Source organism: Palaemon carinicauda, chromosome 30 (genome assembly GCF_036898095.1).
Source record: "Palaemon carinicauda isolate YSFRI2023 chromosome 30, ASM3689809v2, whole genome shotgun sequence".
Taxonomy (NCBI): domain Eukaryota; kingdom Metazoa; phylum Arthropoda; class Malacostraca; order Decapoda; family Palaemonidae; genus Palaemon; species Palaemon carinicauda.
The window spans coordinates 67596640-67624048 of record NC_090754.1 but is presented as its reverse complement, the minus strand read 5'-3'; the positions used below and the strand labels follow the sequence as shown (position 1 = coordinate 67624048).

Genomic DNA, 27409 nt, shown 5'->3' with positions numbered 1-27409 from the left:
TAAACTCTCTTAGCAAAAGCTCTAAACTGAGTAATAATAATAATAATAATAATAATAATAATAATAATAATATAGTTATCCCAGGTCAAATCTGATCTGTTACCCTTCTAAAGATGATAGGCCTCCTGCTTCTCCAAATAAGCACGTCTACATTCATCATTGAACCACCCAAGAGTAGAGAACAATGGTTTGATTTTGGAGTGTCCTTCTCTTAGAAGAGCTGCTTATCATAGCTAAGGAGTCTTTTCTACCCTCATCAAGAAGAAAGTGGCCACTGAACAATTATAGTGCAGTAACCCCTTGGGTGAAGAAGAATTGTTTGGTAATCTCAGTGTTGTCAGGTGTATGAAGACAGGAGAGAATATGCAACGACTAGTCCAGACTATTCGGTGTGTTAGGCAGAGGGAAAATGAACCGTAACCAGAGAGAAGGACCCAATGTAGTACTGTCTGGCCAGTAAAACGACCCCCATAACCCTAGCAATAGCATCTCAACGGGTGATAATAAAACTCCAAGAATGCTGTGTGATATTTAAGCTTTTGAAAGAAAGGGGGGAGATGGTGCACATGACAAATCGTGTTAAATCTGTTCCATTTTGAATATTTCATGAAAAAAGAAACTTCATAATCATGTGAAATATAATTGTCCTAAGTGTAAAGAGAATTCGATACGTGAAAATTAATATTCATATGAATAATATGATTTAAAGATAGAATTGTTTGGTTATTATATTGAAGAGTGAAGAGATTTATATAGATATAAAAATAACAACAAATTGTTACAAAACATGCCAAGGTGTTTATACTGGAACGAGTCGAAACATATTTACCAGTTTATTAAGAAAAAAATATTTCATGCATTATATCTTGAATTATCTTTGGGAAAAATTATACATTTATTTGAGACAGTTTAATTACAGAATCCGTGGAAGATAATCTTCTAGCCACCCGTTGAGATACTACCGCTAGAGAGTTATGGGGTCTTTTGACTGGCCAGACAGTAGTAGGCTACATTGGATACTTTTCTCTGGTTACGGTTCATTTTCCTTTTGCCTACACTCATACACCGAATAGTCTGGCCTATTCTTTATACATTCTCTTCTGTCCTCATACACCTGACAACACTGAGATTACCATAAAATTCTTTCTGCACTGTAATTGTTCAGTGGCCACTTTTCTCTTTGCAAGAGTAGAAGAGACTCTTTACCTATGGTAAACAGATCTTCTAAGAGAAGGACACTCCGAAATCAAACCATTATTCTCTAGTCTTGGGTAGTGCCATAGCCTCTGTACCATGGTCTTCCACTGTCTTGGGTTAGAGTTCTCATGCTTGAGGGTACACTCAGGCACACTATTCTATATTATCTATCTTCCTCTTGTTTTATCAAAGTTTTTTTTATAGTTTGTATAAGTGATATTTATTTTAATCTTGTTGCTCTTCTTAAAATATTTTATTTTTCTTTGTTTCCTCTCCTCACTGAGCTATTTTCTCTTTTGGAGCCCCTGGGCTTATAGCATCCTGCTTTTCCAATTAGGTTTGTAGCTTAGCAAGTAATAATAATAATAATAATAATAATAATAATAATAATAATAATAATAATAATAATAATAATAATAATAATAGAAAGGGAAGAAGATCTAGTTTGAAAGTCTCTATGGTAGGCGTTGAAAACAAAACAAAAGAGATTTAGTTCATCACCAAAACAACTCTAGTCCAAAGTCTTCTTTCACAGCTGATGATTCGTCTCCTACCAAATTCTATTCGCATTTTATATGGAATAGATTCTGATAACTGACCATGGTCCACCTAATATAAGCAAATAAAGGTATGAAAACTATATGTGATTACTAGAGTAGCGTAGCCCTAAGGTACGTCGGTATTATTGTATCAACTTCTGTAGTTAGCCTTAGCTGTGCAAATTTTCTAATTTTAGAAGTTTTAGAATTCTGAAAGTTATGACTGAAAAACTAAGAGCTATTTTATAACAATGGAGAAGACCTAACTGATGCATAGAGTACCACCTAACATAAACTTCCCCACCTAACCTAACCTGATGTAACCTGTGAGCTATGGGTTAATAAATGATACTTCAATTATTAGCGAAACTAGAATTCGCTCTAGAAAATGGTGTGTTAATATAGTTACGGACGGAAATGGCTTTTCTAGTTAAAGACAGGTCCTTAAAATAGAAAAATATCCGTTTTCTTCGAAAATGACACTTATCTTCACTGCAAATGAAAGCTTAATTATCTAAGAAATAATAATCAATGGGGTTAGCATGCACAGCTCAGCATGTACCGCTTACCAGTACATAGGAGCTTGAAGATTTTCCTTTTCAGCCAGCGCTCGGTGGAGCAAAAAAAATATCCCTGTTCTTAAACTGTGTTAATGGGTTTTCAAATTATTTGCTGTTGAAATAAAGTTCAAATTCAGTAAAAGTACATTATTTTCTACAGGAAAAACACTTTTTTTTCTGTTCAAAATGTTGTTACGTCCATAACTATTATTTTACTAGAAATGTACGAGTGCTGTCTAGTTTGGCATTTTTCTCTGTGTTTAATGGTCTGGAGCCTAATAACTTACGTTTCGGTTGATTAACATATGAAGTATTTCTCACTCTAACTAGATTGTTTGTTTACATTTTGGGAGACTGATGGTGACTTACTGGCATTGCGCATGCGTTGCTTGCGTTTGTTTTTGAAAGCTGTTTTGTTTTTTTGTTTGAAGTTATCATAACCTATTACAAGCTTCTAGGTATTTATACACAAGTTCCTGGATGTTCTACAATAGCCTTTTTTTTTTTTTTTCACCCTCCCCTTCAGTTTCAACTTCTCTGCCATCACTTAAAGACATCTCCAAGAGGGAAGTACAATCTATTTTGTAATTTAATATAATTTAATCATTGTCGGCAATTGGTTATGATGAAAACTCTCCCTATTCAGTGTATAGCTTTTATTGCTCATGTGAAAGTAAAAAATATCCCCGAAATAGTGACCCAGCGTGCTGGTGTGCACAGCACATCTATGTACCGCTTGCCAGAACATAGGAGCTGTGAGGTTATATTTATTAGGGAGCGAAGCGAGACATGGCTGAGCAAAAACCATTAGAAGGATGTGAAGTGATTCAAAGAGAATTGTGATACTTTTATTTTCATCCACATACATGAACCATATACAGTATTTTTCCAACAGGTTATCTTGTGTTTATTTTGCATTTTTTTCCATTATTATTGCTGCAAATCACTGGTTTTTGGCATTTCTCCACTCAAAAAAACAGTTTCCCACTGTTGTCCCCATAATTTTCTTTATATAATAAGGTCCAAAAATTCATAAACGGGTGGGTGGTTTGCCCCAATAATCAAGGTAGCAAGTAGGGAAAATATATGAATTACCGTATGTATTTGGCTAGAAATTAAAGTAACATATATTTACCAAAATAAGGGAGTTATGGGGCATGGCCATCATTATACATACACCCAAAAAACCACTAACCCAAGAGCACCACTAACTGAAGGTTTCCCCACCTAATCTAACTTAGGAGGCGTATCCTTACTTAATTACAGTGAGTGGCAGGTGCTACATCCTGCCACAAACCTCCCCTTAGGCTGCTGTATCCAAAAGATTGTCTCAACCCTGTGTTTGCTTTCCAACCAGCTTCACTCCTAGCAAAGTAACATTACTGTAAATCATAATTTGTTCCTACACTAAATACAAAACCTCATTCTTTACTATAGGAGATATTCTAGCGCGAGCTGGAAAATACGGCAGAAAACCTTAACAAGGTTGTTAACGACCGGGCCGGTAGTTATCCCCCTGTTGGGGGTGGGGGACTGCCGGCCGGCAGCTACTGAGTACCTCCAATCGAATTCTAGCCGTCGCAGTGGTAACACCGCTGCTCCGGCTTTTGTTTGACTGGCAGACTAGCCTTTCTTTAATTGTGTTTTTTTTTTTCATTAACTTTTTCTTTTACTCTTTAAATAGATGTGATGTCCTCTAATATGAGAAAGTGTCCCGGGATTCCCCCGAAAACTTGTGGCACATTTATGTCACCACCGGAGGTGGATCCTCATTCCCTATACCCTTCATGCAGAGGTCATAGGTGTGCTGAAGGCTCCCCCTGCCAAGTATGTAAGGAATGGTCGCCTACGCAGTGGGATAAGTTCATGAAAAGGAAGAAGAAGAAATCCAAGAAGGATTCGTTACCTCCAGGTTCGCCGTCAAAAGGTAAGAAGTCTCGGGCCTCTTCTTCAACCTCTCGATATCTTCCTTCAGACTCTTCCTTGCTTCCTTCCTCCGGAGGGAAATCAAGGAAGAGCGGCACCATTGACTTAACACCCATTTCCCGGGGCAGGCAAATCAAGTCCCCCCCCCCTCCAATGGGATAGTTTCTTCAGTCATTGGAAATAATTCTATTACTGCTTCTATTCCAGATAACGTGCAAGCGGTATGGCCTGCTCTTGGACTTCCTGGTTCTCCTTCGGTGGAAGTGTTGACCAGTTCCTCGCAGGCACAATTTTACCTCAGGTCCCTTCTGTTTTGGAACCCTCGGGAGTTCCGGACCTCGCCGATTTCCCGTCAGCTCAATCGGCGCCCGCTGAAGTGTCAGCGGAGGTAATAACGTCAGCCCCTGCGGAGGTAATAACGTCAGCCCCTGCGTAGGTAATAACGTCAGCCCCTGCGGAGGTAATAACGTCAGCCCCTGCGGAGGTAATAACGTCAGCCCCTGCGGAGCCTACTTCACTCCTCGCTTGCATTACTACAAAACAATGTCGCAAGTGGGATCATCGTGATACCTCCTCCTTCTCCTCCTCCTCCTCCTCGTCTTCGTCCTCCTTAGAGGATAGGAGAGAGAGAGAGAGAGAAGAGGAGAAGGAGAGCGAGTCTCCTTTGCCAAGACGTTCTCATCGGAGAGAGAGGCGACATAGGAAGAGACGTCATCGTTCTCGTTCTTCCTCGCCTTCTATCTCTTCACGAAATGTCTCGCCAAGAAGCGATAAGCGCTCTCGTCACAAACATAAGAGGAATACTTCCTCGCGCTATCGCTCTGATTTGCGATCGTCTTCCTCTCGCGGGTAATCATCTAGGTGCTATAAGAAGAAGAGCTCTACAAGACGTTTGCGCTCTTCTTCACGAGAGTTCTCTCAAGCGCAATAAGCTCTCCCGTTGGGGCGAGGTTAAATCTGATCGTGCCCAGAGCGCAACCAAGGAAAGAGAACACTCTGAGCGCAATTCCTCTCCTTCACATTTCTTCGCGAGGAGCTCAGTTCGCGCTGGGGAAGCGAGAGAGAACACTTCTCGCCATCGCTTAGTATCATCAGAGAGAGAGCACTCCCGTACGTCAAACTTCCGAGCGCGCAAATCTCCAGACATATCCGCGCGAGGTCATTCATCGTGCCCTCGCGTTTTAGACAGAACAACACCCATTCCCGTACTTTCTAATGAATTACGAAATATGGGCTTTGCGAGAACTTAGGGAGAAGACGCAGGGGTTCAGCCCTTCTCCTCTTTGGCTGAGAACAGAGGAGAAAGGCCAGACCGCCAATCAAAGCATTCTCTTATTGAGACAGTACCGTTAATTCGGTCGCCTTCGCCTAAACCTTCAACTTCTAGGCAGGAACTTGCGTGCGCGGTGCCATCAACCAGCGCTCAGCCTTCCTCTGGATTGTCGGCAATGGAGTATGTTACTTCGCTGTTACCTTCAGACATTCGGGCTTCGACCACCCTCCCTCACGAGGAATTAGCGCGACCTGAGGATTCCTCGGAGGAACAACCACCAAAAGATTTAGAGTCTGCCTGTCTGAGGGCTCTAAGAACGATGTGTAATATCTCAGGTCTCTGAGATTTACACCTGTCGCCTTGTCATACCGACGCTCCAGCTTTAGACAGACTATGTCGTCCTCCACCAAACCCCAAGACCAGAATCTAACTTCCCTGGTCTATTCACACTGCAGACCGTCTGAGGAAGGTCTCGCAGGCGGTCTCGGGGGAAATGAGTTCCACTGATTACCGCCCAATTTCCATAACTCCCATATTATCTAAAGTTTTTGAACGTGTTCTGGCAAAACGTCTTAATAGGTTTGCTGAAGGTAATCATCTACTCCCTAGTTTGCAATTTGGTTTTCGTAAAGGCCTTGGAGCATGTGATGCCCTTCTTAAAATCTCCAATGCTGTACAGAAATCCCTTGATTGTGGTCGGGAAGTTCGTATGATTGGCCTTGATTTTAGTGCTGCCTTTGACCGTGTTAATCATGAGGCCCTTGTTTTCAAACTGAAACAGTTGGGAGTGGGTGGGTCGTTTCTTAGCATTATTATTGATTTTTTAAGTAATAGATCTCAAAGAGTTGTTGTTGATGGGCACCATAGTGATTATAGGAATGTGATATCCGGTGTTCCACAGGGTAGTGTTCTTGGCCCATTACTTTTTATACTATATACACATGACATGTGGTTTGGCCTAGAAAACAAGCTTGTTGCATATGCAGATGATGCTACTCTCTTTGCATCAATTCCATCCCCTGAATGTAGATCTAGGGTTGGTGAATCCCTTAATAGAGATTTAGCTAGAATTAGTGCATGGTGCAAATTATGGGGTATGAAGTTGAATCCTAACAAAACTCAAAGTATGATTGTAAGTAGGTCAAGGACGGTGGCTCCTCAACATCCGGATCTCAGTATTGATAATGTTTCTTTAAATATGTATGACTCTTTCAAAATTTTAGGTGTGATTCTTGACAGTAAATTTACTTTTGAGAAACATATAAGGTCTGTGTCTTCTTCAATTTCACAAAAAATAGGCTTATTGAGAAAGTCTTTCAAGATTTTCGGTGATCAATCTATTCTGAAGAAGTGTTTTAATTCTTTCATTCTACCTTGTTTTGAGTATTGTTCTCCTGTCTGGTCTTCAGCTGCTGAATCTCATCTTAATTTGTTGGACAGAAACTTACGGTCTATTAAATTTCTTATTCCTGATCTAGATATTAATCTCTGGCACCGTCGTTCAATTAGTTCATTATGCATGTTGCATAAGATTTTTCACAACTCTGACCATCCTTTACATTCAGATCTCCCTGGACAATTCTATCCTGTTCGTAATACTAGGCAGGCAGTTAATTCTAATAGCCAGTCCTTCTCCATCACGAGGCTCAATACTACGCAGTACTCTAGAAGTTTTATTCCAGCTGTGACCAAGTTGTGGAATGATCTTCCTAATCGGGTGGTTGAATCAGTAGAACTTCAAAAGTTCAAAGTTGGAGCAAATGCTTTTTTGTTGACCAGGCGGACATAGTCTTTTTATAGTTTATTTATGACATATTTGTTTTTGATGTTGTTGATAGTTTATTATATGACATGTCTGTTTTGACGTTGTTTCTTGTTTTAGAATGATTTATTGTTAATTTGTTCTCTTCATTTATTTATTTCCTTATTTCCTTTCCTCACTGGGCTATTTTTCCCTGTTGGAGCCCCTGGGCTTATAGCATCTTGCTTTTCCAACTAGGGTTGTAGCTTGGATAGTAATAATAATAATAATAATAATAATAAATTGCTGTACTGTAGTTTCCTTTTTTGAGGCAAAGGCGCTTTTACAAGGTCAGAGACGCCAACCCTTCACCTCTGACACTAGATCCCCTCACAGCAAGGCTTATACCTGGCTGCTCTTCAGAGAGAGACTCTTCCCTTCCAGTCTCCTTTACCGCAGCAGAAGCTTCGACAATGGAAGCAGTGTCAATGTCTCTTCTAGAGGCACTTTCCTGGTTTGACATATGGTCTGGCACAGTGGGCTACCTTGCAAGTCACGAGGACCTTTCAAACCAAAATTCCATGCAGTCTCTGCAGGAAGTCCTGGCTGCTGGGGCCAAGACAATGGACTTTCTAACTGCTACGGCTGCAACGATGTGAGGCAACTGGATTCTCAAAAGGAGGGAATCGGTAGACTCCAGACTGCATAGGAGCATCGGTAAATCTGAGAAATCTGATTTGAGGAACTCTGATCTTCTACAACCTCTCCTCTTCTCTAGACAAGCAGTCTCCTCTACCTTAGAGACTTGGAGGAAGGAGACGCAGGACACTGCAATGCAAAAGGCTGCCTCTTTTCGTCCAATGCAACAGTAGCCAACTCCACAACCCAAGGCAACAATCGCAACTTCACTGCCAGCCAAGATCCTTGGCCGCCCCTCGTTTACACCCAAACCTATGAGCAGAGGAAAGTTGGCTCCTCCTAAGGCTAAAGGCAGAGGGGGGTGCCTGCAGGGGAGTTAGAGGAGGTGGAAAGCTATGGGGGCCATGCAATGGACCATAAGGGTGCTTCGTTGGGGATACCGCTTTCCCTTCATAGACTCTCCTCCTCCTCTAATTCCTCCCCCGATCTCGTCCTCCCAGGTCCCTCAGGATCCCGGGAAACAGCAAGCCCTAGCTTGGGAGATACAGAGCATGCTTCTAAAAGACGCCATTCAAGAGGTCTCCGACTCTTCCCCGGGGTTTTTCAGTCGCCTCTTTCTGGTAGAGAAAGCCTCGGGAGGTTGGAGACCAGTAATAGATCTTTCGACTCGAACCAGTTCGTGAAGCAGACTCCATTCAAAATGGAGACAGCGGCTTCCGTCACCCAAGTAGTACGCCCAGGAGACTTCATGGCATCCGTAGACTTGAGAGATGCTTATTTCCAAGTGCCAATCCATCGCACATCTCGGAAATTCCTACGCTTCCTGGCTCAGGGTCGAATCTTTGAGTTCAAAGTCCTGTGCTTCGGCCTCTCGACCGCCCCACAGGTCTTTGCGAAGATCTTCGAACTCGTATCTTCGTGGGCGCACAAGCATGGAATTCGTCTGCTAAGATAACTGGACGATTGGCTACTCCTGGCCTCGTCCAATCAGCTAGCTCTGGATCATCTGAGAAGACTTCTGAGTCTTTGCAAGGATCTGGGGATCCTTGTAAACGCAGAAAAGTCTTGCTTAACCCCGACCCAAGTCTTGAACTATCTGGGTATGTCCATCAACACCCAGGCAGGGAGAGTGTTTCCGTCAGAAGACAGGCTTCGGAGACTGGATCAGTCCATCACCCATCTCTTGTCTCCACTACCACCTTCAGCCAAGTCATGGCAGTGTCTTCTGGGCCATCTTGCCTCTCTGGAGAAACTAGTTCCAGGCGGGACATCGAGATTCAGAAGTCTCCAATAGCATCTGAAGACCCATTGGTCTCAAAAGTCAGATTCCCCATTTTTGGCAGTGGAGGTCCCAAGTCTGGTGCTACAAGATCTTCATTGGTGGTCGACCAGACAGAACACCCAAAAGGGCATTCCCCTCCAAAACCCGAGTCCGAAGTTAAAACTCTTTTCGGACGCGTCGCTACGGGGATGGGGTTCCCACATAGGCCCCAAATTAGCATCAGGAGTTTGGTCTCTGATAGAGAAGTCTCTCCATATAAACCACCTAGAATTATTAGCTGCCTGGAAATACCTAAAATTCTTTGTAGAAGATCTACTCGGACGAGAGGTGGTTCTGATGAGCGACAACTCCACAGCCGTCTCGTACATCAACAAACAAGGGGGTACTCTGGCAAGAGACCTCTGTCTGTTAGCAGTCCAGATCTGCCAGTGGGCAGAAAGCCACAACATTTCTCTTTCAGCCAGGTTTATTCCGGGCCGGAGAAACATCGTGGCGGATCTGCTGAGCAGGCATCACCACGTGCTGAGTGGAGAATGGTCTTTGGACCCTCGAGTAGCGAAGAAAGTAATAGCTTTGTGGGGTTTACCCACAATAGATCTGTTTGCCATCTCTCTGAATGCGAAGCTTCCCCGCTAAGGGTCCCCAGTTCCAGACCATCAGGCAGCGATCCAGGATGCCCTCCAATACTCCTGAGACAACCTGGATGTGTATGCCTTCCCTCCCTTTTGCCTGCTCAGAAAGGTGATCAACAAAATCAGGATCTCTCAGAACTGCAAGCTAACTCTGATAGCTCCGGCTTGGCCAAGCAGAGAGTGGTACGCAGATCTCCTTTCCCTGCTGGTTCAAGTGCCAAGGCTCCTGCCTCCGGAACCCCATCTGTTGACACAGCCACACAGTGGTATCCCCCCCGGGAGGATCCACATCCTGAAACTTCACGCCTGGAGGCTGTCCAGTCTCTCCTCAGAAGCAAAGGCTTTTCAGGAAAGGTGGCTGAACACATGTCGAGGCACCTGCGCCAATCTTCCACAAACCTCTACCAAGCAAAATGGTGAGTGTTTGCAGCTTGGAGTAGAAGGCGAGGTGTGTCTCCACTCGATCCCTCTCTTCCTTTAGTGGCAGACTTCCTAGTTTACCTCAGGGAGGAGAAACTCCTTTCATTCTCGGAAATTAAGGGCTATCGTTCAGCCTTAACCCTCATCTGCAGGCTGAGAGGAGTTGACCTTTCCACCTCAGAAGATATCACCTTGTTGATTCGAGGTTTTGAGAGATCTTGCCCCCCAGTGGAGATTAGACCACCACCTTGGGACGTGTCCCTGGTCTTACGCTCCTTAAAGGGGCCTCCATATGAGCCCTTAAATAAGGCATCTGATTTCTTCCTCACCCTTAAGACCGTCTTCCTAGTAGCTCTGGCCTCGGCAAAAAGGGTTAGTGAACTTCACGGTCTATCCTACGAAGTCACCCATACTAGAGGATGGGGGAAAGTCTCTCTCAACTTTGTGCCAAGCTTTGTGGCCAAAACCCAGAATCCTTCATCTGCCGATGAGAGGTTTAGAGAATTTCAATTTTCCAGCCTAAATAGGGTGACTCAGGATACTGACCAATTGCTACTGTGCCCAGTCAGGGCGCTAAGGAAATACCTGAAGCGCACCAGACCTTTCAGACCACGCTTCCGTCATCTCTTCCTCAGTACCAACAAGGTTAAGAAGAGAATCTCTTGCAACACCATCTCTTTCTGGCTCAAGAAAATTATTGCGAGAGCCATTCACGGAGACTCTGAGGCAGCTCAACCCAAAGGCCATCAAGTTAGGGGAGTGGCTGCCTCGCTGGCGTTTAAGAAGAATTTTTCAATATTAATCTTACCCGATGATCATGTAGCTGTCAACTCTGTTGCCCGACAGAAATCTACGGTCGGGATACGCCAGCGATCGCTATACAGGTGGGGGTGTACACAACAGCGCCATCTGTGAGTAGGTACTCAAGTACTTCTTGTCAACAAGAACTCAATTTTTCCTCTGTCGTGCCACCGGCAAGACCTACTAATACGCCGTCCCTAACTGGATTTGTTTTCACAACTTTTTGGTGAAGTACACTATTCCAGTTTTGAGCTTTCGCTATGCAGGGGTTTTATCTTCATTTCAAAGCTTGAACTCGTTTTGGATAGATTTAATTATGGTGACGAAGAGAGTATGGACTCTCTTTCACTTTTAAATGGCCGACCCTTCCCTTAGACGGAAGTGTTGGTGTCGAAGAGAGTATAGACTCTTTCACTTTTTATGACCGACCCTTCCCTTAGACGGAAGTGTGTTTAGGTTTTTGGTAATTTTGCTTAACAAAGTTATAGATTTAGTTTATATCTCTCCGCCATTTATAGGCCTCTTCGATTAACTTTCCATTTATTATAAACTTATAAAACTTAATTTTTATGTTTGTTTATATGCGACCTTTCCTAATAGTAGGCGGTCCTTACTTGGAACCGAAGTTAATTAACATTGAGCCCGTCATATCGTATTTCCTGTTAAGAATTTATGCTATTTTAATTTTAATGTTTTTGAAAGAATTTCTTTGATAGTCTCGTACTGTTTTCAAAGATGAACTAACGTTTAGTTTTGTCTCCGCAGTTGTTGACGTTCAGAACGTTCAACATGCGCTCTATCGTTACGATAGAGAGAGAGTATTTCACGGTTTCACGTTGCAGTAAGAGTAAACCGATTCTAGCGTTTCGTTCATTCTTTCTTAGCTTAAATGGTTTTAATTCTAATAAAGGAACTTTTTATTTGGGAAACCTTTCAGTTTTTTTCCTTTAACAAATAATATGTTTTAACGATATATAATTGGGCTCATCTCTCAGGTTCTAAGTCAAGAGAGAGAGAGAGAGAGATAGAGACGGAGGGAGAGAGAGGAGAATAAACGTTGTTCTCGTTTTTTACTCTTCTCCCTAGTCGCTATAGGGGAAGAAGGTAAAACGTTTCTAGAGTTTTATTCTTGTTCCCAGGCTTTATGCGGTGAGAGATTTTAAACGTAGTTTATTTGATCTAGTGTTTAGTCTCTTTTCCAGCCACTGAATTCTTTATCTTTCATTATGTTTTTCTGTTACATTGTAAAACTGTTTTCGCAATTACTACCTTTTAATGAAGGATAGGATTGCATGTTTCAGGTACAAATCACTTAAAGTTTCGAGTTCAGTGAAATAAGTGCAAACAGAAAATCAAAAGTGATAAAGTGATATGCGCAAAGTGTTACAGTGTTGCGTTCGAGGGTTCGTCTGTTCGTGCCAGTTGTTCACCTAGTCCGATACCTCTTACAAGCTCCCAAGCCCAGGGGAGAAGTAATGTCGAAGGACTTATGGGTTCCACAGGTCTTGATTGACGAACAGACGTTTCCCTCCGTGGTTTCGGGTGTATCTACACACGTTGCCGACGTGATCACCCCACCCACACAAAGACGAGAGAGCCCATTTATTCCTCGTCTGCGGAAGAGGTTTCTCGCAGAAACCATGGACCAAATCTTGCAGCTTTTAAGTGCAAGTCGGTCCCTTCCGCGCAAGTCCAACGGCCTAGGTGTAGCCACTGGGTCAGTTCGGACTCGCTGCAGTACAACAACTGCACACCTCCCAAGAGAGGCAAGGTGGTACCGCAACAGGCAGTAACTCCGTCTGTTGCCGCACCAGCTGTTTTAGACCCTCAGTCACAACGGACAGTAGCTCCGTTTGTTGTTGTCTTTCATAGACCCTAGTGGTCCATGCTGCAGACTATACAGTCTCAGCTTGCTCCTTCATGCAGGAGTATCGTGCTGGAAGGTTGACAATGCACCTGTTAACCTACAACCCGCCGAGGTTGTGCGCTCAGCAGATACTGCGGCTGCCTGCTCCCACACTCCACCTGTGAGAGCTCCACCTCCGATGCGCAGTCCACCCTGCCAGACGCATGTTCTTGCTGCACCTTCCGTTGACATGCGTGAGCTACCGCATCAGCAGTGGGAAGGTGCTGTAGAGCTGCCGGGTTCCAGCTCTATGCGGCATTCTCCGCAACCCATGCGGCATGCTCCGCATACCATACAGCATGCTCCGCATACCATTCAGCATGCTCCGCAACCCACCGCAGCCCCTCCCACGCACCAGCACTCTGCTTTTGTTGTTGCCAGCTCCCACACTCCGACTGCGGAGAAGGTTGACGATGCACCCGTGGGCCTACACCTCCCACGGTTGTGCGCCCGGCATGGCTTCCTGCTCTCACACTCTTGTTGTGAGAGCTCCTCCACCCATGCACAGTCAACCCTGCCAGATGTATGATGACTCCCACACACAGAGCACTCCGTTGCCGTGCGTGAGCTACCACAAGCTGCCGTGTTTTGACACGGAGTGTCAGCCTCCGCAACACACTGTGGTTACCGCCACTCGCCCGCAGCTAACTAGTCAGTCAGGAGTTGAGGCTTCCCCACACAACATTGGTTGTTGCCAACTCACAGACTGTCAAACAGTTACATGACGTTGCCTTCTGGTCTGCTACTTATACACCAGTGCTGTATGTCCTCACGCTCCTGTTGTGGTTGACAGTTCAGTTTTTGACAGTTCACAGACTGTCAAGCAGTTTCATAACGTTGCCTTCTGGTCTGCTGCTTTTGCACCAGTGAAACCCTCACTGAGAGAACCTAGCTTTTCTCGGATATGGTTCCTGTAGATGAGAAAGTGCTGTTCTCCCTCCTTCTGATATTCCCTTGAGGACTCTGTCATTTGGAGAGGAGCCTTAAGCTGCTTAGCCTCCTATGGACTTTAATTTAAGCATAACATGCTTCCAGGGAGGGTAAATGGTTCCGCTTCAGTCGCTAACCCCGTCTGTTGCCACACCTGCTCCCATAGACCTTGGGCTTTGTTGCAAGACATGCAGTCCAAGCTTAGTCCTTGATAGAGGATTTTTTACGGAGAAGAACCTTCTTGCCAACGACCTTCCTACCGGTTGGTTGTACGCCCTGTTGACGCTGAGGTATCCTACTCACGTCCGCCAGTTGAGATGGTTCCTCCACCGGTGCGACCCAGTGTGGGTTGCCAGTCGCACGTTGACGTTAAGCTACTCTCGGAGGTGGTTGTGGACGTTCAGTGTGTCACAGGGAAGACGTTCAACAACCAGCAGAGGTGACTTGTTGTGACGCAGTGCGGCAACCTCAGCAACCCGATAAGGGGTTGTCTGTACTACCCAGACAGTCTAGACAGTTTCGGGTTGTCGCTGTACTTCCTCGCATCCCCATGGTTGACAGTTCACAGACTGTGCAGCTGTACCATGATCTTGTGTCCGGCTCCGTCACGCATCCACCAGTGCGACCGGATTCAGCGAGTCAGACGTTGCCCACTCCGTTGCCGTTTCCTCATCAGTTTCGGATGAGGAACCCTCTGATGAGAACATGGCTGAACAAGAAGATCAATTCCCAGCCCTGCTATCCATCCAGAAGATGCTGAAGAAGGAATACGGCCCTGTCAGGCTGTGGATGAGTCTGGTTAGGACACTGTCATCCGTGGTTCAATTGGTGTCACTTGGAAGACTACACCTCCGTCCTCTTCGGTTTCATCTAGCTCTTCACTGGAAAAGGACAAGACACTAGAAGCGGTCTCGATCCCGGTTTCCGGAAGATAAGTCTGGTCTAACCTGAGGAAAGGACTTTATCAACCTTTTATAGGGTCTTCCCCTGACTGTTCAGACTCCCAACCACGTTCTCTTCTCAGACGCATCGGATGTAGGCTGGGGTGCGACCTTAGGCGGTAGGGAATGCTCGGGATTATGGAACTCGAGTCAAAGGACAATGCATTTTAACTGCAAGAAGCTTCTGGCAGTACGTCTGACCTGGAAAAGCTTCAGGTCTCTCCTTCAAGACAAAGTAATGGAGGTCAACACGGACAACTCCCTGCTTTGATGTTCATCTCCTAGCAAGGAGGGACCTACTCTCTGACATGGTGCGAGTTCGCTAGTGACCTCCTCTCCTGTTCAACAGGTCTAGACTTTTCACTAGTATCAATTTCTTCCAAGGCAACTTGAATGTCTTAGCAGTTTGTCTCAGTAGGAAGGGACAATAATTCCAACATATTGGACCCTCCACAGAGATGTATGCAAGAGACTTTGGGTCACCTGGGGCCAGCCAACCATAGATCTCTTCGCAACCTCGATGTCCAAGAGGCTCTCAATACTTTGCTCACCTATCCCGGACCCAGCAGTGGTTCTTTTAGATGCCTTTCTACTAGATTAGTCTCATCTAGATCTATATGCATTCCCTCCGTTCTAGATTGTCAACAAGGTACTGCAGAAGTTCGCCTCTCACGATGGGACAAAGTTGACACTAGTTGTTTCCCTCTGGCCCGCGAGAGAATAACTTACCGAGGTACTTCGATGGCTAGTAGACGTTCCCAGAACTCTTCCCCTAAGGGTGGACCTGCTACGTCTGCCACGCGTAAGAAGGTACTCCAAGGCCTCCACGCTCTTCGTCTCACTGCCTTCAGAGTATCGAAAGACTCTCGAGAACTAGAGGTTTTTCGAAGGAGGCAACCAGAGCGATTGTTAGAGCAAGGAGAACATCCACCCTTAGAGTCTACCAATCGAAGTGGGAAATCTTCCTAAACTGGTGCAAGTCAGTATCCGTATCCTCGACCAGTACCTCTATAACTCATATAGCTGACTTCCTCTTATATCTGAGGAAAGAGCGATCTCTTTCAGCTCCCACTTTCAAGGGTTACAGAAGCATGTTGGCATCAGTCTTCCGTCACAGAGGCTTAGATCTTTCCAACAATAAAGATCTACAGGACCTCCTTAAGTCTTTTGAGACCACGAAGGAGCGTCGTTTGGTTACACCTGGTTGGAATTTAGACGTGGTTCTAAGATTCCTTATGTTAGACAGGTTCGAACCACTTCAATCAGCCTCCCTGAAAGATCTCCCCTTTAAGACTCTTTTCCTGATATGCTTAACCACAGCTAAAAGAGTCAGTGAGATTCATGCCTTCAGCAAGAACATCGGATTTTCATCCGAAACGGCTACATGTTCTACATCTTGGTTTTCTAGCCAAATACGAGCTGCCTTCTCGGCCTTGACCAATATCGTTCGTTATTCCAAACTTATCGTTTGGTTGGAAATGAACTAGAAAGAGTATTATGTCCTGTAAGAGCTCTTAAGTTCTATTTTAAAAACCTTTACGAGGCCCGTCTGAAGCTTTATGGTGTTCAGTTAAGAATTCATCTTTGCCTATGTCAGAGAATTCTTTATCCTATTATTTTCAGACTGTTAATACGAGAAGCTCATTCCCTTCTGAATGAGGAAGACCAAGCTTGGCTGAAGGTAAGGACACACGAAGTTAGAGCTATCACAACTTCCGTGACCTTTTAATAAAATAGATCTCTGCAAAATATTTTCGACGCAACCTTTTGGAAAAGCTAATCAGTGTTCGCGTCTTTTATCTTAAGAATGTCCAGTCTCTTTACGAGAACTGCTAAACTCTGGGACCATTCGTAGCAACGAGTGCAGTAGTGGTGGGGGCTCCACCACTACAATTCCCTAATTCCAGAACCTTTTTAATCTTTCTCTTGAAATATTTCTGGGTTGTCCGGAAGGCTAAGAAGCCTTCCGCATCCTGGTTGATTTGGCGGGTGGTCAAATTCTTTCTTGAGAAGCGCCTAGATTAGAGGTTGTGATGAGGTCCTTTAGTATGGGTTGCAGCCCTTCATACTTCAGCACCTAGGAGTCGCTCAGCATCCTAAGAGGATCGCTAGGCTCAGTAAGGAAGACGTACTTAAAAAGGCAGAGTAATGGTTCAAGTTGACTTCCTTACCAGGTACTTATTTATTTTATGTTTGTTATTTTGAATAACGGCTAAAATAAGATTCGGGATACTTAGCTTCTTTGTTAACATGTATGCTGGTCTCCACCCACCACCCTGGGTGTGAATCAGCTACATGATCATCGGGTAAGATTAATATTGAAAAATGTTATTTTCATTAGTAAAATAAATTTTTGAATATACTTACCCGATGATCATGAATTTAAGGACCCGCCCTTCCTCCCCATAGAGAACCAGTGGACCGAGGAGAAAATTGAGTTCTTGTTGACAAGAAGTACTTGAGTACCTACTCACAGATGGCGCTGTTGTGTACACCCCCACCTGTATAGCGATCGCTGGCGTATCCCGACCGTAGATTTCTGTCGGGCAACAGAGTTGACAGCTACATGATCATCGGGTAAGTATATTCAAAAATTTATTTTACTAATGAAAATAACATTTTTCAGTCTCCCAAGTCTCAAGAGCTGGAGTCTGGAAGTGCCAATCTACATTCACCTCTCGCTATTTATCAGATGTGACACATAGGTCTCTAAACACCTTTTCTATAGGACCTATTGTGGCAGGTCCGCAGGTGCTGTAACTACCTTTACGCCCTTTCAGGGAACAGTAGCCATTGTTCGAGGATTCTGATTTACACTAGGTTTTAGAAGAACATCCATCTATCTTTTGCTCTCTCTTCTTCCTCCCATCTGGGTATCCTAGTCTGTGACCAGTTTCGGCTGGACTCATCAATGGAAATAAGGTATGAAACTCATCTGACTCCTATCACAGGGTATAAGTTATACTCGTAGTCACGAGGGTTCCCCTTTTCAAGGTCAGGGGAACCCTTTGTATGAAAGGGTCCTGGTTTTGTTCCCGACCCTCTTCATGCTGAAACTTTGGTTTCTACGTATTTACAAACCTTCAGTCATGCTGGATTTGGGGATCTACAAAGAAAGTTAATGGGAGATTGTTCATTAATAGAGTCTAGTCTGAGGACTATCTTCTCTAGGAATAGAGAACCCTTCGTCCACCCTGACCTCAAGACTAAGTCTCCTATAGTAAAGAGTGAGGGTTTGTATTTAGTGTAGGAACAATTGACAAACTTATAACGGACTTTGTATTTTTCCTAACATACAAACCCGAATTCTTTACTCAAATCTTCCCTCCGTCACCGCCCCCTAATATAGTCCTAGCTAGAATCCGATTGAAGATACTCAGTAGCTGCCGGCCGGCAGTCCCCCACCCCCAACAGGGGGATAACTACTGGCCCGGTCGTTAACGACGTTGTTAAGGTTTTCTGCCGTATTTTCCAGCTCGTGCTAGAATATCTCCTATTGTAAAGAATTCGGGTTTGTATGTTAGGAAAAATACAAACTCTGTTATAAGTTTGTCATATTTCGTAAATCATAAAACTAGTTTCATAGTATCATATTGTAGACGCAGATAAACAGTGTTTTTCAATATTAAACTTACCCGATGATCATATAGCTGTCAGCTCTGCTGCCCGACAGAAAAACCTACGGGCGGAATACGCCAGCGATCGCTATACAGGTGGGGGTGTACATCAACAGCGCCATCTGTCGAGTAGGTACTCAAGTACTCTATGTCAACACAGAACCAATTTTCTCTCTGTCGTGTCACCGGCAAGACCTACTGAATACGCTCTTGTTTTCTGGATTGATTTTCACGTTATTTGGTGAAGTATTCATTTCTGGTTATTAGCTATCGCTGTGCAGAAGTTATCTTCAATACTTCCTTGCATTCTTTTTTGGATTTGGATTATTTGTTGACGACTTGGATAGATTTTGAATTCCCCCCTTTGACTAATTCAAGATGTCTGACCCTTCTCAAGTCCCCAAGTACAGGAAATGTAGCGCTAGGGACTGTTCAAGGCGTCTTCCGAAGGCCTCTATCGATCCGCACACCGTCTGTTCCAATTGTAGGGGTAAAGCCTGTCAATTGGAAGATCGATGTGAGGAATGCGCTGGGCTTTCGGAATTCGGGTTTCAAGAATTCCTGAAATATGCACGTAGGCTAGAGAAGGATAGGATCAGGAGGAGTTCGTCTCGCTCAATTGATTTTTCCTCTCCCCATGCCCCTCAACCTATTCCTTCCCCTGTAGTGGTTGCACCCGATCCCCCTGCTAGCTCTCATCAACCTTCAATGGCGGATATGATACGTGCCATTCAGGCTCTAGGTGAGAGAGTCGAGTCATTGGCGAATGACCGCAATCAACTCATGGCTGACGTCAGAGAGTTGAAAGGTAAAAGTGCAGTGGGAAGTGAAGTGAGTGTCAGTGCAGTGAAAAGTGTCAGTGTTACGCATGAGGGTGCGTCTGTTCGTGCCTGTCGTCCTCCCAGTCCGGGACCTCTTGCAAGCTCCCAAGCCCAGGGGAGAAGCAATGTCGTACGACCAAAGGGTTCGACAGGCTTTAATCAGCGTACAGACGTACCCTCCGTGGTTTCGGACGTATCTTACCGAGATCGTCCCACCCACAAGAAGACGAGTGAGCCCATTCATTCCTCGTCTGCGAAAGAGGTTTCTCGACAGAAACGATGGACCAAGGTCTCACGGCCTCTTAAACGTAAGGTCCCTTCCGAGCTAGTCCAACGGCCCAGGTGTAGCCACTGGGTCAGTTCGGACTCGCTGCAGTCCTCCGACGACTGCACACCTCCCAAGAGAGGCAAAGTGGTACCGCAACAGGCAGTAACTCCGTCTGTTGCCGCACCCGCTGTTTTAGACCCTCAGTCACAACGGACAGTAACTCCGTCTGTTGCCGCTTTTGTAGACCCTAAGTGGTCTTTACTGCAGTCTATGCAGACTCAGTTAGCTGCGGTTATGCAGGAGTTTCGTGCGGAGAAGGTTGACGCTGCACCCGTTAGCCTACAACCTGCCACGGTTGTGCGCCCAGCAGACGCTGAGGCTGCCTGCTCCCACACTCCGGCTGCGGAGAAGGTTGACGCTGCACCCGTTAGCCTACAACCTTCCACGGTTGTGCGCCCAGCTGACGCTGAGGCTGCCTGCTCCCACACTCCGGCTGTGAGAGCTCCTCCACCCATGCGCAGTCGACCCTGCCAGACGCATGCTGACGTTCACAGACGCACGGAGCACTCCATTGCCGTGCGTGAGCTACCACAACAACAGGAGGGTGGAGTTAGGCTGCCGTGTTTTGACGCGGTGCGTCAGCCTCCGCAACCCACGGTGGTCTCCGCTATCCTTCCACAGTCGGGAGTAGACTCTTTGCGCACCCACTCAGCTTTGGTTGTTGCCAGTTCTCAGACTGACCAACAGTGGCATGATGTTGGATCCAGTGCAGCTACGCATGCACCCGTGCTGCCGGACTCAGCCGTCCAGCCCACTCCGTTGCCTCTTCCTCCTCAACATTCAGACGATGGTATCTCTGATGATGACGAAGCTGCACATCTTGGCGGACAACACTCGGACATCGAAGAACCCAAGACCACGCCTCCCTCCTTAGACTTTAGGAAAGTGCTTGCGCTCTTTAAGGATTTATATCCAGACCAGTTTGTGTCTGCAGCACCACGCTCGCCTCCCTCTGAGTTCGCTTTAGGCATGCAGTCAGCAGCTCCTGCCTTTACGAAGCTCGTACTCGCTCGCTCGTCCAAGAGAGCTTTAAGGGTACTGGGAGAGTGGTTGCAGTCCAAGAAGCAACTTGGGAAGACATCCTTCATGTTTCCCCCGGTCAAGCTTGCTTCCAGATCTAGCGTCTGGTATGCCACGGGAGAAGTTCTCGGCTTGGGAGTTCCTGCCTCTGCCCAGGGCGACTTCTCAAGTCTGGTAGACTCTCCCCGCAGGCTGGCTATGAGACGCTCCAAGATTTGCTGGACTCCTTCGGACATGGACCATCTTATGAAGGGAGTTTTCCGCGCTTTCGAAGTCTTTAACTTCTTGGACTGGTGTTTGGGAGCATTGAGCAGGAAGACCTCCCCTTCTGATAAGGAAACTTCCATGCTCATCATGTCCTGCATGGACAAAGCCATTCGGGATGGTTCTAGTGAGCTTGCGGCTTCTTTCGTGTCTGGGGTCCTCAAGAAGCGAGATCACCTTTGCTCCTTCTTGTCGTCTGGAGTCACCCCATGTCAAAAGTCGGAGCTTATGTTTGCTCCACTCTCGAAGTGTCTCTTCCCTGAAGAGTTGATCAAGGAGATTGCTGCCTCCTTGATCCAGAAAGACACCCATGACCTGGTAGCGTCATCCGCACGCAAAGTCACCCCTTTGCCCTCCGTACCTAGACCCAGGATGGACACTCCAGCGTCAAGGTTCATTCCGCCCTTTCGTGGCAGAGCCTCCAGCAGAGGAGGTGCTCATGCCGGAAGTCAACGTGGGAGCAAGAAGAAGGGTTCCAAGTCCTCTAGAGGCAGAGTCTGACTGCCACCTTCTTCAGACAGCAGTGGGAGCCAGGCTCAAGAACTACTGGCAGGCCTGGGAGAACAGGGGCGCAGATGTACAGTCTGTGAAGTTACTCAGGGAGGGGTACAAGATTCCATTCTTGCGCAAGCCCTCTCTAGCAACGACTCCCATCAACCTCTCTCCCAGGTACAGAGAGGAGGACAAGAGGCTAGCTTTACAGCAAGAGGTGTCTCTCTTACTACAAAAGGGAGCGGTAGTCATAGTTCGGGACCATCAATCCCCGGGCTTCTACAACCGCCTCTTCTTAGTGCCGAAGAAGACAGGAGGGTGGAGACCGGTGCTAGACGTCAGTTCTCTGAATGTGTTTGTCACAAAGCAGACGTTCACCATGGAGACAACAAAGTCGGTTCTAGCATCGGTCAGGAAGGAAGACTGGATGGTCTCATTAGACCTAAAGGACGCTTACTTTCACGTCCCCATCCACCCAGATTCCCAACCTTTTCTAAGGTTCGTTTTCGGGAAGGTTGTATACCAGTTCCAAGCCCTGTGCTTTGGCCTAAGCACGGCACCTCTAGTTTTTACCAAACTGATGAGGAATATTGCCAAATTCCTGCATTTAGCAAACATCAGAGCCTCCCTCTATTTGGACGACTGGCTTTTAAAAGCTGCGTCAAGTCGTCGCTGTCTGGAGAATCTACAGTGGACTCTAGATCTGACCAAGGAATTGGGTCTCCTGGTCAATATAGAAAAGTCCTAACTCGTCCCATCACAAACTATAGTTTACCTAGGAATGGAGATTCAGAGTCAAGCTTTTCGGGCTTTTCCGTCGGCCCCCAGAATCAGTCAAGCCCAAGAATGCATCCAGTCCATGCTGAAGAAGGACCGATGTTCAGTCAGACAGTGGATGAGTCTGATAGGGACGCTTTCATCACTGGACCAGTTCATCGCGTTAGGGAGACTCCACCTTCGCCCCCTTCAATTTCACTTAACTGCTCACTGGAGAAAGGACAAGACGCTAGAAGCGGTCTCGGTTCCTATTTCCGAGAAGATGAAGTCGTCACTGACTTGGTGGAAGAACAACATTCTCCTCAGGGAGGGTCTGCCACTGGCTGTTCAGACCCCCGACCACCTTCTCTTCTCGGACGCATCGGACACGGGCTGGGGTGCGACGTTGGACGGTCGGGAATGCTCGGGCACGTGGAATGCGGTTCAAAGCGAGTTACACATCAACTGCAAGGAGCTACTGGCAGTTCATCTGGCCTTGAGAAGCTTCAAGTCCCTCCTTCTAGGCAAGGTGGTGGAGGTGAACTCCGACAACACCACAGCCCTGGCGTACATCTCCAAGCAAGGAGGGACTCATTCGATGAAGTTGTACGAGATCGAAACATATCCCTTGTAACGAGGTTCATTCAAGGTGACATGAATGTCATGGCAGACCGCCTCAGCCGGAAGGGTCAAATCATCCCAACAGAGTGGACCCTTCACAAGAATGTATGCAACAAACTATGGGCATTGTGGGGCCAACCCACCATAGATCTGTTCGCAACCTCGATGACCAAGAGGCTCCCAAATTATTGTTCACCGATTCCGGACCCAGCAGCAGTTCACATAGATGCCTTCCTTCTGGATTGGTCCCATCTAGACCTTTATGCATTCCCCCCGTTCAAGATTGTCAACAGAGTACTGCAGAAGTTCGCCTCTCACGAAGGGACAAGGTTGACGTTGGTTGCTCCCCTCTGGCCCGCGAGAGAATTGTTCACCGAGGTACTGCAATGGCTAGTAGACGTTCCCAGAACACTTCCTCTAAGAGTGGACCTTCTGCGTCAGCCGCATGTAAAGAAGGTACACCCAAGCCTCCACGCTCTTTGTCTGACTGCCTTCAGACTATCGAAAGACTCTCGAGAGCTAGAGGCTTTTCGAAGGAGGCAGCCAGAGCGATTGCTAGAGCTAGGAGGACATCCACTCTCAAGGTCTACCAGTCGAAGTGGGAAGTCTTCCGAAGTTGGTGCAAGTCCAAATCAGTATCCTCAACCAGTACCTCTGTAACTCAGATAGCTGACTTCCTGTTATACCTATGGAAGGAAAGATCCCTTTCAGCTCCCACGATCAAGGGTTACAGAAGCATGTTGGCAGCAGTCTTCCGTCACAGAGGCTTAGATCTTTCCAACAACAAAGATCTACAGGACCTCCTTAAGTCTTTTGAGACCTCGAAGGAGCGTCGGTTGGCCACACCAGGTTGGAACTTAGACGTGGTACTAAGATTCCTTATGTCAGCAAGGTTCGAGCCACTTCAATCAGCCTCTTTTAAAGATCTCACTTTGAAAACACTTTTCCTCGTCTGCTTAGCAACAGCTAAAAGAGTCAGTGAGATACACGCCTTCAGCAGGAACATTGGATTTACATCTGAAACGGCTACATGTTCCTTACAGCTTGGTTTTTTAGCCAAAAACGAACTTCCTTCTCGTCCTTGGCCCAAATCGTTCGAAATTCCAAGCCTTGCTAGTTTGGTTGGAAATGAACAAGAAAGAGTACTATGCCCAGTAAGAGCTCTTAAGTACTATTTGAAACGGACTAAGCCATTACGTGGACAATCAGAAGCTTTATGGTGTGCCATTAAGAAACCTTCTTTACCAATGTCGAAGAATGCAGTTTCTTATTATATCAGACTTTTAATTCGAAAAGCTCATTCCCATCTGAATGAGGAGGACCATGCTTTGCTGAAGGTAAGGACACATGAAGTTAGAGCTGTCACAACTTCAGTGGCCTTCAAACAAAACAGATCTCTGCAGAGTGTAATGGATGCAACCTATTGGAGAAGCAAGTCAGTGTTCGCATCATTTTACCTTAAAGATGTCCAGTCTCTTTACGAGAACTGCTACACCCTGGGACCATTCGTAGCAGCGAGTGCAGTAGTGGGTGAGGGCTCAGCCACTACATTCCCATAATCCCATAACCTTTTTTAATCTTTCTCTTGAAATGCTTTTTATTGTTGTTTTTTTGGGTTGTCCGGAAGGCTAAGAAGCCTTTCGCATCCTGGTTGATTTGGCGGGTGGTCAAATTCTTTCTTGAGATGCGCCTAGATTAGAGGTTGTGATGAGGTCCTTTAGTATGGGTTGCAGCCCTTCATACTTCAGCTCCTAGGAGTCGCTCAGCATCCTGTGAGGATCGCGAGGCTCAGTAAGGAAGACGTACTTAAAAAGGCAGAGTAATTGTTCAAGTTGACTTCCTTACCAGGTACTTATTAATTTTATGTTTGTTATTTTGAATAACTGCTAAAATGAAATACGGAATACTTAGCTCTTAATGTTAACATATATGCTGGTCTCTACCCACCCCCCTGGGTGTGAATCAGCTGTATGATCATCGGGTAAGTTTAATATTGAAAAATGTTATTTTCATTAGTAAAATAAATTTTTGAATATACTTACCCGATGATCATAAATTAAAGGACCCACCCTTCCTCCCCAATAGAGACCCAGTGGACCGAGGAGAAAATTGGTTCTGTGTTGACATAGAGTACTTGAGTACCTACTCGACAGATGGCGCTGTTGATGTACACCCCCACCTGTATAGCGATCGCTGGCGTATTCCGCCCGTAGGTTTTTCTGTCGGGCAGCAGAGCTGACAGCTATATGATCATCGGGTAAGTATATTCAAAAATTTATTTTACTAATGAAAATAACATTTTTCTAACCACAAACAAGAGTCATTTAATTTAACTTCCTGCTTTCACCGTCCCCTCAAAAATCCAAAACGCTGTCAAAGTGAATTTTCAGTGTACCGACTGGCAGAAGGGTCAGCCTCCAGTTACTAACTACCTGTTATTGCTAACACCTCGTTATTTTACTATTAACCTAGAGTATGATTTCATATACTTGTCTTTGTTAGGCCATAATTTTTAGGTAACCAAAGCTAGCTAAGGTTATTCGCCCTTGTCTGCATGCCTTTGGATGTGTTAGTAAGAATATGAGAGAGATTATTCTACTATATAATATGCATCCTTATAAAAAGTTACACCTATTAATTTTAAAACTATAAAAATCCTGAAAATTTTAGAAATAGGAACTGTAGAATTTTTTGTGTTGTAATTACATTGGAGAAATGTTCATCATTCATATCCTACCACTGCTATATGATTGTTTTTTTTTTTCTTTTACAGGTAATTTTACTACCTGACATACTGCCAGTCATTGTAGACATCAACGTTTGGAGAAAAATGTGAATTAAAACAGTTGTCGCTTTTTCAAAGAGAGATACTGCAGGCTGTTTGTTACCACTTCTAGATGCTGCAGTTACCAAATAATATAGAGTTTGAACTTTCCTTTGTCTATTGAAATTCTTATAAAATACAGTACAGGTACTGTACATTATTTAAATTGAATTACAGTACTGTAATAGGCTTTTAATTTATGACTACAGTGTTAATTATATATGATATGCAAGTCCTCAGGTTGTTGCACAAAACAAACTGTTAGTTTGATTTTCTTATTTGTTTGTGCATGCTTGGGTAATTCAACAGGTTATATGATGATGTTACTAAGCATTTAGTTGAAATAGGTAATTAAGGTAGGAAAGTAATGGACTGAGGCAGATTTAGAATAGAGGTTCTGAATTTTGGCAAATCTCTCAAATATAACATTGATCATGGGTGACCAAAATAAAAAACCTTTCCATTGTACTATCTGTGGGAAGGATTTCTCTTTAAATGTGACTTTCAAGGCTCACACAGTCCTTCACAACAGGGAAGCCCCTTATAAGTGTGGTTGGTGTGGTGAGGTTTTCATGAGGAACAGTATTGAGCTTAAAAATCACATGCGCAAACATCTGGAAGCAGAAAGTGAGGACGAACATAATTCTCAGGACTTATCTTGCACATTATGTGGTAAAAAACTATCCACAAAATCTAGTCTTAAGAAACATATGCAGTTGCATAATTTGCAAGTGGATGAAGCTGATAAAGCCTTTAAATGCAATATTTGCAAGAAAAAGTTTGGAAAAAAAGAGTGTCTGAAAATTCACGTACATCTGATACACTCGGGTGAGAAACCAACCTTTACTTGCGAAATATGCAGCGAGAACTTTGAAAGTAAGACTGCCTTGGCAAGGCATTTTCGTCAGCACAAGGATGAATTGCAGTACAAATGCATTGACTGTGGTAAAGTTTTCCGTAGCAAGAAGGTCCTTGGGAATCACAAGAAAAGGAAGCATTGTGATGAAATAATACATAGTAGCCATGAAAACAATATTAGTGTCAGTAGCATAAGGGAGTACATAAACCCTATAGAGGTTTTACCAGATAGCATTGTTGAAAAGAGCTCTGTAGAAGGTACAGAAGGCAATATTGTTGAAAAGCAGTACACCTGCTCTTCATGTGGGAAACAACTGAACTCTCATAAAAGTGTTCTGAATCACATGTTGATGCATGCAGAGACGGTACTCTACAGTTGTAAGGTGTGTGGTATTGCCTTTTCCAACAAGACTTTGTTAGCCAAACATGAAGTAAAACATGATAATTACAGTGAAGCTGAGGAGGGCACTAAAGTGTTATGTGAGGCAGTAGAAAGTCAAGAAAAAATTACGCTGTATATTAAGAACGATTGTTCACCAAATAAATTGAACAATAAGCGAAAAGTTTTCATGTTGGAGGAAAGAGGACCGTATCATGATCAGGCAGGGTATGTAGCCAATAAGAAGTGGAAACAAGGTGTTGAAAGAGATAAAAGAGAAGATGTGATGGTTATTAATGAAGATGTGGTGATTGAAGTTGAAGAAGTAATCATCGCTGAAAAAGAGGACGAGGAAAATTTAAATTCGTCAGGTGTTGTGCTCGACCCTTTAGTATAGCTTGTCTATCCAGTTTGTATTTCTTACTTTGAGGTCTGATATATCCCTAAAATTGTGAATGTATAATATAAATATACAGTATATGATGGTTTTTCTTCATTGCTGATTGATTTTACTTATGAAAGGGTAGATCGTTCAGTTTTACCTATTCGTCAATAAAAGTTTAATGTGAAATGTCATTTTTTTTAAATATAATTGCTTCCTGTTTTTATTGTTGAATTAATAGTCAATTGAAAATGCTACAC

General features: G+C 44.8%; 1 protein-coding gene across 1 annotated transcript; it reads left to right on the top strand.

Moving 5' to 3' along the window:
* The first annotated feature begins 1660 nt into the window (after nucleotides 1-1660).
* LOC137623249 (zinc finger protein OZF-like) lies at nucleotides 1661-27338 on the top strand. Its single transcript, XM_068353996.1, has 2 exons — nucleotides 1661-1825; nucleotides 25480-27338. Exon 2 carries the CDS (start codon nucleotides 25965-25967, stop codon nucleotides 27162-27164), a length of 1200 nt encoding a protein of 399 aa, XP_068210097.1. The 5' UTR covers nucleotides 1661-1825; nucleotides 25480-25964; the 3' UTR covers nucleotides 27165-27338.
* Nucleotides 27339-27409: the final 71 nt, after the last annotated feature.